Source organism: Penicillium canariense, assembly GCF_028826845.1.
Source record: "Penicillium canariense strain IBT 26290 chromosome Unknown utg000004l_segment0_segment0, whole genome shotgun sequence".
NCBI lineage: Eukaryota > Fungi > Ascomycota > Eurotiomycetes > Eurotiales > Aspergillaceae > Penicillium > Penicillium canariense.
Genome location: NW_026622731.1, coordinates 1,400,361 through 1,415,337, shown reverse-complemented (window position 1 = coordinate 1,415,337; position 14,977 = coordinate 1,400,361). Strand labels below are relative to the sequence as shown.

The 14,977-nt window shown below is 54.3% G+C and overlaps 7 protein-coding genes across 7 annotated transcripts; 4 read left to right on the top strand and 3 right to left on the bottom strand.

Moving 5' to 3' along the window:
- Positions 1–12: 12 nt before the first annotated feature.
- N7482_006854 (ESCRT-III subunit protein VPS24) lies at positions 13–777 on the top strand (the record flags this gene model as incomplete). The annotated part of the gene is made up of 2 exons (XM_056688979.1): positions 13–60; positions 130–777. 2 exons carry the CDS (start codon positions 13–15, stop codon positions 775–777), a joined length of 696 nt encoding a protein of 231 aa, XP_056541408.1.
- Positions 778–1,624: 847 nt separating this feature from the next.
- On the top strand, positions 1,625–3,609 carry N7482_006853 (putative RNA annealing protein Yra1; the record flags this gene model as incomplete). The annotated part of the gene is made up of 6 exons (XM_056688978.1): positions 1,625–1,834; positions 1,899–1,928; positions 2,951–3,115; positions 3,175–3,245; positions 3,295–3,553; positions 3,607–3,609. The coding sequence occupies 6 exons, from the start codon at positions 1,625–1,627 to the stop codon at positions 3,607–3,609; spliced, it is 738 nt and encodes a 245-aa protein (XP_056541407.1).
- A 533-nt stretch (positions 3,610–4,142) lies between these two features.
- N7482_006852 (EF-hand superfamily Ca2+-modulated protein) lies at positions 4,143–4,908 on the bottom strand (the record flags this gene model as incomplete). The annotated part of the gene is made up of 3 exons (XM_056688977.1): positions 4,143–4,509; positions 4,632–4,837; positions 4,906–4,908. 3 exons carry the CDS (start codon positions 4,906–4,908, stop codon positions 4,143–4,145), a joined length of 576 nt encoding a protein of 191 aa, XP_056541406.1.
- A 584-nt stretch (positions 4,909–5,492) lies between these two features.
- N7482_006851 (bifunctional C97 family peptidase/thioredoxin family protein) lies at positions 5,493–7,474 on the top strand (the record flags this gene model as incomplete). Its single annotated transcript, XM_056688976.1, has 4 exons — positions 5,493–5,528; positions 5,581–5,595; positions 5,674–5,895; positions 5,954–7,474. 4 exons carry the CDS (start codon positions 5,493–5,495, stop codon positions 7,472–7,474), a joined length of 1,794 nt encoding a protein of 597 aa, XP_056541405.1.
- A 523-nt stretch (positions 7,475–7,997) lies between these two features.
- N7482_006850 (uncharacterized protein) lies at positions 7,998–9,444 on the top strand (the record flags this gene model as incomplete). The annotated part of the gene is made up of 4 exons (XM_056688975.1): positions 7,998–8,297; positions 8,353–8,381; positions 8,456–8,946; positions 9,125–9,444. 4 exons carry the CDS (start codon positions 7,998–8,000, stop codon positions 9,442–9,444), a joined length of 1,140 nt encoding a protein of 379 aa, XP_056541404.1.
- Positions 9,445–10,315: 871 nt separating this feature from the next.
- On the bottom strand, positions 10,316–10,957 carry N7482_006849 (uncharacterized protein; the record flags this gene model as incomplete). Its single annotated transcript, XM_056688974.1, has 1 exon — positions 10,316–10,957. One exon carries the CDS (start codon positions 10,955–10,957, stop codon positions 10,316–10,318), a length of 642 nt encoding a protein of 213 aa, XP_056541403.1.
- Positions 10,958–12,951: 1,994 nt separating this feature from the next.
- On the bottom strand, positions 12,952–13,744 carry N7482_006848 (uncharacterized protein; the record flags this gene model as incomplete). The annotated part of the gene is made up of 3 exons (XM_056688973.1): positions 12,952–13,236; positions 13,313–13,594; positions 13,661–13,744. 3 exons carry the CDS (start codon positions 13,742–13,744, stop codon positions 12,952–12,954), a joined length of 651 nt encoding a protein of 216 aa, XP_056541402.1.
- Between the last annotated feature and the right edge of the window lie 1,233 nt (positions 13,745–14,977).

Below are 14,977 nucleotides of genomic sequence, written 5' to 3'. Positions count from 1 at the left end.
GATTCCATAATTATGGAATCACTTAAGGCGGTCTTCTTCGGGCCGGATCCCGAGGCCCAGGTAAGCGAAGCACTCTTCGCTAGACCCCAAGGTGATGACACGAGACATGCACTGACTTGCTATATCTAGAAAAGGAAATGTAATACCCTCATTCGCCAAAACACAAGACAGCTAGAACGCGACCTCGTCCAGCTGAGAGCCTTGGACAACAAGACCCGCAAGCACATTACCAGCGCGTCCCGGCGGGCGCAATACAACCCGTCGCAGGCCAAACAAGCGATGAGCGAGGCCAAGACATTTGCCAGGGAACTCATACGAATTCGGAAACAGATATCCCGTCTATCTACGAGTCAGGCCCAGTTGCAAAGTGTGGGCATGCAGGTCAATGAGGCCTTTTCGGTGCGCAAGATCCAGGGCAGTCTCAAGAAGTCCACTGGGATCATGAAGGACGTGAACACTTTGGTACGAATGCCGGAACTCACCTCTACCATGCACCAGCTCTCAACGGAGCTTGTCAGGGCGGGAATCATCGAAGAATATGTGGACGAGGCTCTACCCGATGATTCTTTGCTTGAAGATGAATTGGACGAGGCGGAAGAGGAAGTGGACAAGATTCTGCAGGAAATTCTGCAGGGCAAGCTTTCGCAGGCCCCTGCAAAGCCTGTCGCTCAACCCGTGGACCAAACTCCCGTTGCCGCTGAGGCTGAGGACGAGTTCGAGGACCAAGAGGCGACCCTCGAACAGATGCGCGACCGTCTAGAGCTTCTCAAGAGCTAGAATCCCCTCCTTGCTTCATTTATGTCTGTTATTCTCCGAAAGCGTCATCTATATACTGCACACCTTATGTCTTTTTTCATTGGCCCTAAGTGTCTATCATTTGGGCTGGAGTTGGCGGATTGCCTTTCAATCATCTTTGTTCACAGGCTGGGCCTACATAGAATGAAACTAGCTAGTAATTCTACCCCTGATTGTCTGTAAGTGTCTCGGCATTGTTTCTGATGTTCAACCGGGTTGCAGCAGACAACCTGAATGGAGAGAGGGGGAGGTGGAGAGGGGGAGAGGGGCTGATTTCGGGCGCGATGCAGCTGGGGGCTGTAATCGAGGGGACTGTTGCAGCTTACCTTCACCGAAGAAGGTGCCTCATACTAAATTTCTAAAAAAAAAAAGATTTGTATCAATTGCATCATTCCAGGCAGGAGATGAATGGATAGGCAGCGAAACACTACATTGTTCCTGGTCAAGAGAGCAACCAAGCAATCAAGCAAGAGCCTCGATGCAAACAGGCAAAACTCACGCGGTGCCCGACTCCCAAATAGGCTAGCGCCGTCTGACCCATCGCTGCCTCTGCCTCTCCCCTTCCCTCCGTTTCCATCCTTTCCCGGGTCTTATCACTCTCTCCATCTCTCAACCTCCTGGTTTTCCTTCTCTTCTCTCCAAGGACAACCTTTTGATCAAACTTCGATCATCCTCCAACTTCTTCTCGTCAAATTCTTAACCTTCAAACGCTGTCGCCCCGTGGCGCATCTCGTAGCCACCTACAACGCGTTCTTGCCGCGACTTGTCTGCTTGTGATCGCAAATCGCCAGCTTTGCTCACCTCGCTCTACCACACAAGCTCTATCAGGATGTCTGCCAACCTGGACAAATCTCTTGACGACCTCGTCGGCAGCCGTCGCCAGAACGCTCGCCGCCGTGGCGCCGGTCGCCGCACTGCCGCGAAGCCTTCGGTCGGAGGCGTGAAGAAGTCCTCCCTGGGCACCAAGGCTACCGCTAAGGCTGCTCACCCTACCCCCGCTACCCCGACTGCTTCCAGCAAGATCATCGTGAGCGGACTGGTAAGTTTTGTTTCCCGCATGGGGCCCCTCTGATGGTAGATCGTGCATTTGCTAACTCTGTCAGCCTTCCGATGTGTCTGAGGGTAATATCAAGGTATGTTGAGCTACAGGCTTGTGCCTTGGCTTTGATCGCCATCTTTGTTTTCGAACCCCGAGGTGCCAACAACGTCGACTCGCATGTCCGATTCTTGTCACCTTCCTCCTACCCCATCCCTGGTGTGGTAGTCGCTGGGTGTTCTGGCACAGACAAGACGCTCCTTCCATATGCTTCTGCAAAGAAAAAATTTGGCTGGCATTCTGAAGCGAGAAGTTGAGCTCTGTCATACTGTGACGAGATGGAACCTGCTCGTGTGTTGATGCCTACCTGACTGGAGGCGACCCGCCTGCATGGCCACTCTCAGTTCTGTGCCGAGGATCTGAGGTTGAAATTACACCTCAATCCTGACTGCTTTTTGAGAACTCTCTCACTCATTCCTACCTCGTGTTGTGAGCTTCGGACGAGCATCAGCGAGCGCGCACTAGTGAACCGGTGGATTTTATCGAGCGGCAAACATACTTTGGATACCTGCAAAGACACTTTCTTCTGTGAGAATTTCTCTGAGGTTGTTCACTGCTCCAGGGGGTGATATCCCCGTCACAGCGAGGCCGAGAAATCGGAGCATACATAGCGTCTCATGGCAATATATGGGTTACCAACCATGAGAGTGATTACAAGAACCTAAGGCGAAACTCCGTGTCAGCAGCAATGCAAACTGTGTGGGCCTGTTTCTGTCGTTCGGAAACTCATCACTTACCTGCTGGATTGATGGAAGGAGAAGTGCTACAACGGCGTTGGGAGAACGCTTCATTCCATGATGGGATTTGGGATGAGGCATTGTGGGCGAGGTTGCATGTGGTCAAATGGATTTTACATGTGGTGCTGAAGTTTGCTTTTGGGGCGATTCTACTCGACATGATGACCTATCGCCGCTGTGTGCTCGCTGATGCTCTTTCACTGCCGGATTACTTGCCGTCTTTTTCACGCTGTCGCCGTTGTTTCCCTCGACTACTCGGCCAATTTTTATTTCAGCTCAAACTTCCAGGCGAAAATACTGATCGTCCCTGTTTACGCTATAGGAATACTTCACCAAGTCTGCAGGCCCCGTCAAGAAGGTGATGCTCACTTACAACCAGAACGGTACCAGCCGTGGTATCGCTTCGATCATCTTCGCCAAAGCCGACACTGCCATCAAAGCTGCCAAGGAGCTTAACGGACTCCTCGTTGACGGCCGTCCGATGAAGGTGAGATTGACTGCCTTTTTTCGTGGCCATTTCGAACGTCCTGCTAATGACTAGAAAAGATCGAAGTTGTCTTTGATGCCTCCCACGCCCCTGCCGTTCCCGCTCCCAAGCCACTCACCGAGCGTGTTGCGTAAGTTTTTCGTCTCGATATGTCAACCATGATACTAAACCCTCGACAGTCAAAAGTCCCAGCCCAAGCCCGCGACTGCCCCTAAGTCTGCCCCCAACAACGCCAAGGGCCGTGGCGGTCGTACCGCTGGTCGTGGTCGCCGTGGTCGCAACCCAGGCCGCGGTAAGCCCAAGACTGTCGAGGAGCTCGATGCGGAGATGGTCGACTACTTTTCGAACGAGAACGTTCCTACTGAGGGCAATGCTCCCGTCAACGGTGCTGCTCCTCAGGCTACTAGTGGCGAGGACACCGGCATGGCGGAGATCTCTGTAAGTCTTTCCAACAGTTCATAGGCTTGGTCCGTGTACTAACAGATGACCAGTGAATGTAACTTTCGCCATACCATGACTTTCACTCTTTCCCTCTTTTGCTCTTTCGCTGCTGCTTCTGGATATGAATTGGATTGCAGGTTCTTTTCGGAGGAATTTGATAGTTGATGCGCGGGTCATATCTTCTGCTGTCCTCCCCCTTTCTTTGTGTTCCTTATCAATGTGTTCTTTGGGGTTTTTTTCCCTTCGGCTATCAGACTTAATTTTTTTTATTGCAATTGCGGATGAATCGCACAGAGGACAGCCTGTATTTACAATGCAACAACGGTTATGAAATGGGCCATTGTTCCAAGCTTCTTGCAATTAAACCCGTAGGCACTTTCGGTATGGCATTCTCCTGGCAGTTCTCGTACGTTTACCAGCACAATGGTCATCGAATTGTCAGATCAATGAGACATGTATTCTCGGCACCATGCAACCCCCAAAAGCCCATATCCACCAACGCCTAACCTAGCCGATAAATCAAATCCAAAGACATTAGAAACCACCCAAATTCACCAACTGCAGTAACACCAAGCCCACTGGACTTTTAGAAAACACCCGCCCGCGTCATAACATCATGAAACTGCTCCAACGTCACGCCCGCGCTCAACCCAGCACCCCCATTCGCCTCCAGAATCATATCCTTCAGCAGCTCATCATCCACCGACTCCTCCTTTAACTCGCGCGCGATGCGCCGCAGATGCCCCAACGAGATCGGCCCGTCCGACCCGCGCGTGAAAAGCTGGTATGCATCGTCGACCTCGGCGACCATGGCGTCGTCATCGCGGGAGCGCAGCTTCGCGGCGACTGCTGAGACAAAGGGGCTGTACGGGATGTAGCCGGTGGAGGTTGGGTCGATGGCGGACAGGATGTCGGCAAGTTCGGCCGAGTCTGTTGGTGGGACGCCGAGGGCTCTATGGTAGGTATTAGTGCTAGTGCCAGCCATGGGGATAGACGTGTAGATTCTGAACGGTGGCCCTCGTAGCTTTGACGGTGTTGCGCTGCGAAGAGGGATTGCGATGGGCCCGGGGCTTACACTAGTGCTTTGCGCATGTCCTCGCGCGGCATGACGCCATCCTTCTCGGCGGGGAAGTCCTCGTGCGCATCAGCGAAGAGGTGGAAAACCTCTTTGATCTCGTTCTCCTCTTCGGCGGTAATGTTATTCTCCTTTGCGAGCTTGGACGGGCGTGCGCGCTTCGGGGCGGCGGCGGAGCTGGCGGGAGCTCCACGCCTCTTGGGCGGCTAGGGTCGGAGAATGTGAGTTGGGGTGCTTTTTGCTTCTCGTAGAGAGTGCAGGTTGTAGCACATACCATGGTTGTAGCTTGAACACGATCGCGCGGCTTTTGTGGGGTGTGGTGGTTGTGGAAGCGTAGCTCGTGGAATGCGCGATCTCGATTGCGAAGGGTAGGGTGTGGGGGGGGTGTTGATTGGCAGCACGGTGGTACTGGGGGTACACTTTTAAGTTGAATAGCTCTGGGAGACATACAACTTCAATGAAAATTTACGGAGATGATTAGGATGGCCCCTGGATCTAGGATGGCAGCTCGATAGAAGAAAGCCTAGCAATTTTTTTTTATCTATTCTATTACCGCAGCTTGCTTAATTGAGGGAGGAGCCCTTTGACGGTATAGTAACAAAACTGGATCTTTGCATTCGGGATTGAATTTCGTTATAACTAATATAGTCCCGGTAGTGAGATTGGCTCCGAGCATCAAACAGGGAATCCAGCCATGCGAGCAATGTGTAATGCCCCTGCCCAAAGAGGAGAAGTCGGTCGAAGACATCCGAACCCTGCGGTGCTGACGTGATCACCTGGTGCCTACGCAGCTTGGGGCATATCAACGCGAGGACAGGGCGTTCTCGAGCTCCCCCTGGTCGAAATCCAAAAACCGTCGCCATGGATGTCGAGCTATATGTCTATGACCTGTCTAAGGTGAGTACTATTTTTCCCTTGGATCTTCCCAGCTTCGCTAACTGCTTTACAGGGTCTTGCGCGTGTGGTAAGTGACATGCCAGTGCATGGTGTCAAATCAAGTAACCGCAAAGCGAAACGTGCTCTGACATAAATCGATGGTCAGTACTCGCAACCCTTAACAGGGACACAAATGGATGCCATCTATCACACCTCGCTGGTGGTCAGTGGGGTTGAGTACTACTTTGGTCAAGGCATCCAAACCGCCGTTCCCGGCAGCACCCATCATGGGCAGCCGATGGAGAAAGTCCATATGGGGAAAACGGAGCTCCCGAGCGATGTTATTGAAGAGTATCTCGGCTCCTTAGCGACAATATACACGCCAGAGGTCTGTCAACATGAAACGAAACTCAGATCATAAACATTGCAAATCTAACACGATGCAGTCCTACGATCTCTTTCTGCATAACTGCAACAACTTCACCCAAGACTTTGCCATGTTTCTCGTTGGCAGGAGTATCCCAGATCACATCCGAAATTTGCCTCGCACCTTCTTGGAGACTCCGTTTGGGCAAATGATGAAGCCTCAGATTGAAATGGCCCTGAAGGGCATCACACAGGGCTCTGGTCCAAGTGCCGTTCCCGGACCAAGCGCCCAAGCACCACTAGCAAGACCTACCCCGGCGCTAAGAGCACCTCAACCTATGGATGCCATTCCTCGGACACTCGGCAAAGTTCGTAACGTCAGCAACCTGTCCCAACTAGAAAACGAGTTGAGAGCAGCATCAAACTCCTGCGCCGTGGTCTTCTTTACTTCATCCACCTGCCCGCCTTGCAAAGTCGTTTATCCAACCTATGATGAGCTCGCAGAGGAAGCCGGTGAAAATGCCAGACTCATCAAAGTCGACATTGGCTCAGCCTACGATGTGAGCATGAAGTACAGTGTTCGCGCAACACCAACTTTCATGACCTTCCTGAAGGGACAGAAACAGGATCAATGGAGCGGTGCCAGTCCGGCCCAGCTCAAAGGCCATGTGCGGATGCTCCTTGAGATGGCACACCCAACGCATCCCCATCGCCGCCTGCGACTCCCCAGTCTGCAGAGGAACATCACCCATTTCGTCATGTATAAAAAGGTCCCACCACTGGATAAACTTGTGCAGAAGCTTCCAATGGCATTCAAAGAGGCCCCGAGTGTGGCGCCCATCATCAACTTCGTCAAAGCTCGTCACTCCGCGAGCAATGACAAGACGCCTGCAGCAGATACTCGAGTCCCCGATCTCCACGCCTTTGCTGCAACTTTGCAATCCACATACGCCACTCTCCCCGGCGACAGCCATTTCGCAATCGTCGACCTCGTCCGTCTTCTCTTCCTCGACCCCCGCGTGAGCGGCTACTTTGCCGAAGAAGCCAACCACGCCACCCTCCTCACTCTCATCGCGCCCCTCTCCCAAGAAGACCTATCATCATGCCCTTACAACCTGCGCATCGTCGCGCTTCAGCTCGCGTGTAACCTTTTCAGCACCCCCCTCTATCCAGATCAACTCGCCTTGCCCTCATCTCCCTTACGAGAAACCTGTCTCCGGCTTGCGACCAACTCCCTGCTAGACTCTCAGTCCAACCTGCGCGTGGTGGCTGCCTCATTCGCCTATAATCTCGCAGTATTTAATCATAATGCCCGCTTTGATGGGCATCCTGATCGTCTGCCGGAAGAAGACCAGGTGGAGTTGACCGCCTCCCTGCTGGAAGCTGTCTCGCGTGAAGATCAGAGCCCGGAAGCTTTGCATGGTCTTTTGTTTGCACTTGGTCTGTTTGTTTATGAGGCTCCGGTCGATGGGACTCTGATTGATCTTTGTCGTGCAATGGGTGTTAAAGAGGTGGTGTCTGCCAAGACCAAGGTGGCGGCTGTGCAGAACGAGCCACTGCTCAAAGAAGTGGGCGAGGAGTTGTTTGGTAAAGGGCTTTAGATTTCCTTTTCCTAGCCCATGTCTATATTGTGCCGAATGTGATCTCATCCCCTGGGATCGAGCGGGTGTCTGTCTACAAGAGAGCAATTTATCAAGGGGCATTCTAAATGAGTTTTAGAGCTGCGCTAAACTTGACGAGTGAGGCAGGTTGTAAGAGAAAGTGAGATAGAGACTTTGGCTTCGATTAGAAAGTTCGCTTCAGATGCCCATGATGTCCTTCTGCATATAATAGTTTTTACCTTAGTCTATTTCGAAATTTGTAGCTAGTAGAATGCGGTATATCTCAATACTCTCTCGATCTACCTGAGCAATACCCCTCCTACATTTTGAAGGTGGATGATCCGTGAAGGAACCCCCCACTAGTCAGACTACTTCCGAATAAACTCCACTCAAACAGTTTCTACGAAGAGGCCAAGTTGCGTTCAACCTGCTAGTGCCGTCATTGGTTAAGCTGATTTCACACTGTCGCGCATCTGCCGCCACAGCCTGGCTAATCACAACTCACGCGGACAGCACGCAGTAGATGGACGGGATCGTCCGGGCCGTCTGCCACATTAGTTCTAATCTACGCCCACCGGCAGATGCCGAAATCCGTCGGGTCTCGCCTGCGAAATCGAAGTTTCTGACATGCTCGATCCACAGCTTCTCACACCTTATCTTCCTCGTTTCATCGTCCAACCGCTGGGCCAACGAAGAAGCAAGCAGTCAGGGCAAGACAGTTCCGAGAGTGCTTTCTGCTGGGATCTGGTGCAACTACACAGGCCTGCCTGAAAGTATTCTGACTCTGGGGCTGACGCGAGTGCCCCGGCGTCGGGAGGGTCCTGTATGAGGAAGAGGAAATGAAGGGGGTTCAACGGGGGCCTTCCTTCCTATCTTAGACCGCGCGAAGCATGGACAATGTCCCACTGTGAGGCGATTAGACGGGGGCTACAGTATTTACCCGAGACGAGCATTTGTGCAGGTCTGACATTGGCTGCATAGCGTGTCGGGAAAATGGGAAATCATAAAGCGTCGTACGTACTGCTACTGCTACTTCATCGATACTGAGACTTTGTACATGTCCATGTCATCATCTTCCCTGACAGACGGGGACAAGTCCGCGTCGGGGCGCAAGACGCGGTCGGAGGAGCCGTCGCCAGTTTTGAGTGCGAGTGCCCCCCTGCCAACACAAAGGCAATGCCCAGGTCAGAATTCTACACCTGCCAGACCTGACAAGTCCTGCGGTACGCGGCATTCTTCATCTCGTTACTTCCCGAGGATGCACATTCGGGATGGTGGATGGTGGATGGCGGATGGCGGATGTACTTGGGGACTCCATGGGGTCGCGCCCCCACTCGCCCAGAGGCAAACCCCCAATCTCACCGTTGCATGTCATCTGCAGGCCCGTCAGCCGGATGCGAGTGACAGCGCCCCCCCCAGGCGGGACCATACCCAAGCCATTCGCCAACTCCGACAGGCGGCCATCCCGTACGGTATGTGAGAGTGGGCAGGGCAGGCAGGACAGGCATGACAGGGCTTCGCACGAGGTAGATTAGGCCCCCTCGCACATGGATCCCATTTGATCGCGCGCATGCCATGTCGCACATGGGGGGCCGAGTATGTACGAAGCCAGCCGCCGACGCGATCTCGACTACGTCTACGGTTCTACAGTTGGTTTACTAGAGCGGAAGGGGAAAGACCGTTGGAGAGAAGCCGGGTTAGATTGCGAAAAGCTAGAGCTAGGCGACCTAAGTCGAAAATCCCCCCGACCACAACAAGACCACGCGTGCCCAACGGGTGTACCCGTGTACATTGTACACCGCGGGGCCACCTCACACCGACATTCGCGGATCGCTCGTGGCGGGACGAACGGTGCAGGGGACAGGGTGAAGGTGCCGAGGGGTGGCGCGCGCAGGGCTTGGATATCACAGATAGCGCAGCGCGCGGGATCGGGGGAAATGACGAGGCGATATCGGGACGAAAAAGAATAGGGCGGATACAAGATGGGGGGTATTTGGGGGTATCTGAGCTAAAATGGGACATGGCACGCTAAAACGGGGCAGACAGGAAGAGGAAGTATCACGGGGCCCAAAACAGGTATAGCAAGGCAAGAACACCGGGGCCGTTTCGGAATGCAAAGAGTCAAGGTCGAGTCATGAGACCAGCGAAGGGGAAAAAAAAAAAAATAGACAGGAAAGGAAAGAAAGAAAGAAGCAATGAATGAGACAAGGGAAGAAACAAGGAAAGGCGCTGTAACTCCATGCGAGAAAGGATCGGAGAGAATCGCACATGGCGCGAACACAAAGAGAAGTATGAGTCAAAGGGCCCAAACAACCAGCGGTGAGAATTGGTGGGGGGAGAAACTGAGGGGGTGGATTTCTGCAAGCGCCGACAGCGTTGAGAAATTAGGTAAGCGCGGGTAGATCCCCGGGTCCCGACCGCGCGATAAGGCAGCAGCACCCCTCGGGCGTCATGAGCAGTCTAGCCTGTGGCCTGTTGGCATTGGCCAGGGGCCACTGAGCCTTTGCGCCTGAAGAGGGCCGCCTATGATCGGCGCTGACGGATCTCGCAGCTGCCTGGGCCCCGTCATCTGGGTCGTTTCGGGGGCGCGGGTATCACGGGTGACGGTTGAACAAGTCGGGCGGAGCCCGATGGGGCGGTTGTCTCCATTCTCCAGTCCCCCAGTTTGGGGCCAGGAGGGGTAAGGAGGTGGGGGTTGCTGCTGGTGTTGGAAGGAGAAGCGAAGTGAAAAAAATAATAATTTTATGGTGGAAGACAGGAGGCTATCGCACAGCAACAGCAGAAGCGAAGAAGTAGGTTCGGAGAGCGCCGGCGCCGCCCCGAGGATGTGCAGCGGTGCGCTCAGGTGCAGTGCGCAACGGTTGGCACCTTGGCTGATGACGAGTGGGCGCGTCGCTTTGGGCTCGGAACCACTCGACGCTTCTCGTGCTTGGAGCTGTCGCGGTCGTGCATGGTCATCTTCGTCTGTCGCAAGGCCTGGGTTGCGCGGGCGTGGGCTTCCACTTTGGCCAGGAAGCGGAGGCGATCTTCTTCCTCGGCTACGGCGCGCATGCGTGCCAGCTGTTGCTCCATGGTCATCGAGGAGACCATCTTGCGGGCCTGGGCGGCGGAGTCTTCCAGCGCGGGGGGTTCTGTGCCGGCATTCTCGGGCATCCAGAGCAGGTCTTCGTCGGAGAGATAGGCGTTGGTGAACGAGTCGTTAGAGTCACCGGTGGACAGGGACGGGCGGTTGGGCCAGGAGGGGAAGGCACACGCAGCGCCCATGCCATACTCGCTGGAGAAAGAAGACTTGCGGGGGTGGATGTCGAGGAGAGAGTCGGCCGGAGTGGGAGGAGGCGCAGATGGGTTGGAGAGTGGTGAGCACTCAAAGGAACTACCACTCCAACTGAAGCTGACCTGGGCCGGGTCGGTGCTGGCCACGGGGGTCACGGTGCTGGATTTGGCCAGCGCCATGTCGCGTATGCGCGACTGGATGGGAATCATCGTGATGGGTGAGGTGAAGCGTCGATGGTGAGGGTATGGAGAGTATGGAGTAGAGAGGGATGGAGAGGAAGAGCAGATCTGGAGATGACCAGAGATATCCGAGGGGATATAAAGAGGTGCAGAGAGGACGGTGTGTGAGAAGAGACGGTGACAGGTAAAAGAAAGAGGTCGAGGAGTCGTGTTTATCAAGTTGATCAAGAGACGGTGTGAAATCAAAGCCGGGGAAGGGCTTCTAGACTGCCGCCGCACCCTTGCAGTCCCGACTCAGACAAAATAAATGCAAAAACCCCCCCAAAAAAGATTTAATAATAACCCTTTTTCTGAATTTTCTTTTTTTCCCAATCAGGAAACAAAAGGCCCGACAGTCAGGCGGAAGCGGCTTCCGTGCAGTGAGGCGGACGATCGAGCGGATCAGCAAATCGAACTGGCCCGAAAAGAAAATCAAAAAGAAAAAATCAAAAAAAAAAAGAATAAAGGCTGAATTATTTGACAGCCGCGGTGGAAATCCGAGGTTTGACGTATCCGTTGTTTTTCTTATTTTTTGTCGCAGTCCGCGGGGAAGATCAGACTGTGCCAGCGAGCACTTGGGTTTCCCTCCGATGGCTGACCAGAGATCCAAACCGATCCAAAAGGATCCAAAAGTACGGGTAATATCGCAGATGGAGGTTGAGCGGCGTCATCAGTGGCTTCCCAGGAATGCGACCGGGGAAACCGGAGTAATCAGAGATGATGGAGACTACCTGGTTTTGCGGCTAGCAATGCTGGAGATCCCCAGGAAAATGCTCATCCCTTGCGGCCAACGCCCCCAGGATCTCAGATTCTGGCTTTCGTTCCCAGTTCCGCGAAAGGGCGGCCCAACGAGGTGCAGCGGGGGATCTCGTCCGGTGAAAAGTAGATAGTCTGCGGTGAACGGGCCCAGGGACGAGGAGGAGAGGAATGTATCCCAGCCTGGATCGCGATCCGCCAATGCTCCCGTCCACGGATTTCACCGCTTGGGAAGCAGGCACGATGTTGCGGGAAGGGCTGCAGTGCCGTGCAGCTCGAGGGGAGGGAGATATACTAGGTAGGGTACTCCAGAACCCCCAGGACGTACTCTGGTACCTATGGAGTATACTTCGGATAGGGTGGTTTAGGCACGAGGATCAGTCGCCCGAACCCCACAGGGGATGTATGTTTGATAGTCGGCGTCTGGCGGTCAGATGGCACCGCGCAACACGTCAACACCGTTTCTTTGATTGATGGCGGGATAGGGTCAAGGGGTTCAATAGTCCAGGCAATCCGCAGGCCTATTACTTGGTCCAAAGTCGACGACACCATCGGACTAGGGCGACTTCTTTGAATTATAATCCTACCGGCGAACCCAAAGAGAATCGCCGGAATCCTCCCAGGGACGTCTGCCGCGGTCCAGTCCTCGGGAGAGCCTGGCCAACGCCCGTGGGCGTGGGGCCTTCATTTGTTCGCCCAGGGGAGGGAGGACCTTCCGAACAACGAACCGGCCTCGCGGAACCGCTGCTAGTCCGCGAAAAGAACTGGCTAGAAACACTAGAAGGACACTACGAGTAGACGGGAAGAAAACGGCCGGGAAACTATCTACTCCGTAACTAACTCGTTAGTGCGGCCCCGACGATCAGGACAGCCCGAAAATTAGACGCAATAAAGGAAGAATCCACAAAATTGGGCCATTCCCGCGGTCCCATCTTTCTCCAACTGAGCAAAGCCGCGGAGGGGGATGAGTATTGAGCCGGTCCCCGATAGCGTCTCCGCTCTCCGTCCAAGTCGATACAGGAGAAATGGAAATACTACGGTAGTATTCATATTTAGTCTTTCCACTCCGTGATTCTTTGTTTACAAACCCCCTAGAGCCATGAAGCCATCTGAAATTAACCATCACGACTCCACAGTGTGAAGCAAAGAAGAATCAACCCTAGGGCTCTGCATCTCTCCTAAAACCACAAATCACAGGTCGGCCATTGCAGAATTAGCCGAGGCCAGGATCATGGAAGGCCGGCGGAGGGGTTTTCGCGCGAATCAGCGACGATGGTTAATGTACGCGTCCCCGCGACAAAGGCTTCTTTTCTTTGTTTCATAGCCGGGGGAGCGTCTAGATCACCGCGATCCCACAGAGTCCAGACCGGATCCTTTTCAAAGGGCACCTCTAGTGCATCCTCCGGGGAAACGAATCCGTCTCTCAAATCAGACTCAGACTCCGTCGATCTTGGAAACAGAGTTCCTCCTCGCTGAAACTGTCGCATATCCCGGACCGCCTCAGGTCCATTCATCTGGGATCCCCCTTGAGTCAAACCCTCGTACCGGGTACTTGGAAACCCTCGATCTTCCGACCCTTTTTCGACGTACCGGAGACGTGTTGCTCCAGGGGGGCGATTTGTAGCTTAGCGTCCCGGGACACGCACTTCTTCCCCGGCGCCACCAAGTGGAGCGTACCGCCACCGCGGGTGCACCATAAAAATCATCCCCCTGTTGACCATCCGACAGGTCGATTACTGACCAGAGGATGCGAGAGCGCACATGCTCTGTCCCGGGGCCCAGGAAACCCATCACATTAGATGCACTCCATCTTTCGTACTTGCGCGCCCGCCGGCCCGCCGGGGAAACGGGGACTGCAGCAGTCATGAACGCCTACCGAGTCCAAGGGGAGGCCAGCCCCAATGAGGAACGGAAGACAGACATCCCTCATCTTCATACTCGGTCCATCTCCCGTTTGACAGGTTCCCCGGTACCTTTGAACTGGACTGGTACAATCAAACTATCCAGCTCCATTCGACTCATGTTTGGTTCGGCTTGGGACGGGCCGCCCCCCTTTCCCAGGTCTTGGGGACACTTTAGCCTTCCGAGCCTATTGCCATACTGCGACCAATTTGGCAGGTGGTTTAGGATGGAGCAGACGCGCACCCGATGGAGTTTGGGGGTTTCGGGAGGTGGGCGAGGCGGAGATGGGGTGGGGGCTGAAGGATTGAATGCTCCGAATGGGGTGGGTCTTCTTTGCTTCAGGCTTTAGGCTTCAAGTGTGGCTGGGCTCACATGGAAGGGCCTGTCTACGTACGCGGAGGCCGGAGGACTCCGTGCTCAGAAAGGAGTGGACGATGAGGAGGTCCTTCGTCTCTTGTCCGTGTTGGAAACATCGAAGCTGCCGCGGATGAGTGTTTGCTTAGAGTGGTGTTTTTACGGTGTATCCATATATATGTAGCTAGGCTACCTTGACAAATATAGCATCTATAGATCGTACCGTCTAGACGGGTCTATAGCTTGATGGATGAGCAATCAGAATTGGACCCAATAGGGCTCAGCATCTACTAACCACGGTGTAGTTCGTAGCTCGTCCTCTGGCGGTTCACTAGTCCTCCCACCTACCCGGATATACCCTGCATCTGCAGCTGCAGCTGCATCTGCGGCCTCTGCATCTCATATGCAAGATCTCCAAACCAAATCGAGAAACGCAAGGACACTTGGGTCCTCCGGCCAGCGCGCAGCATTAGAGGCAGGAATATTCTGTACGAGGGTTGACCAGCGACCACTGACCCCTCGCCGTCTCCCAGCCTCAGCCGACCTGTAACACCTTTCCGCCTGCACGACGGCCACTGACAGCATTCCGACTCCCCGGGCGCCACCCATTCACCACCCCCCGAAACTCCCCGCCACATCTCTGCACGACTGAATTTGGATTTGCCACAGCTGCACGTAGACAGATCGAGCATGCTCTCCCAGAGAGTGCGGATGTGCGATGGTACATCGCTGGCTCTGCAGAATGAACTCGCACATAGCGGCGAGGTCGTCCGAATTCGCCTATGTCCGGCCGCCGTCCCTCACTTCGAAGTAGGAGCTTCGAAGCAGGAGCTTTCAACCTCCCCGTGCTCCGCAGCACCAAAGACCGAACTACGGAAACCACCGCCGCACCCCGTGGGGAGAGGTCCGGCCCCACTTGAGAAAGTGACTTGGCCGCAATTCTCGTCCTCGCACAAGCGCTCTGTCCTCTGTGCAATGTGAGTAACCCAAATCTTCGGC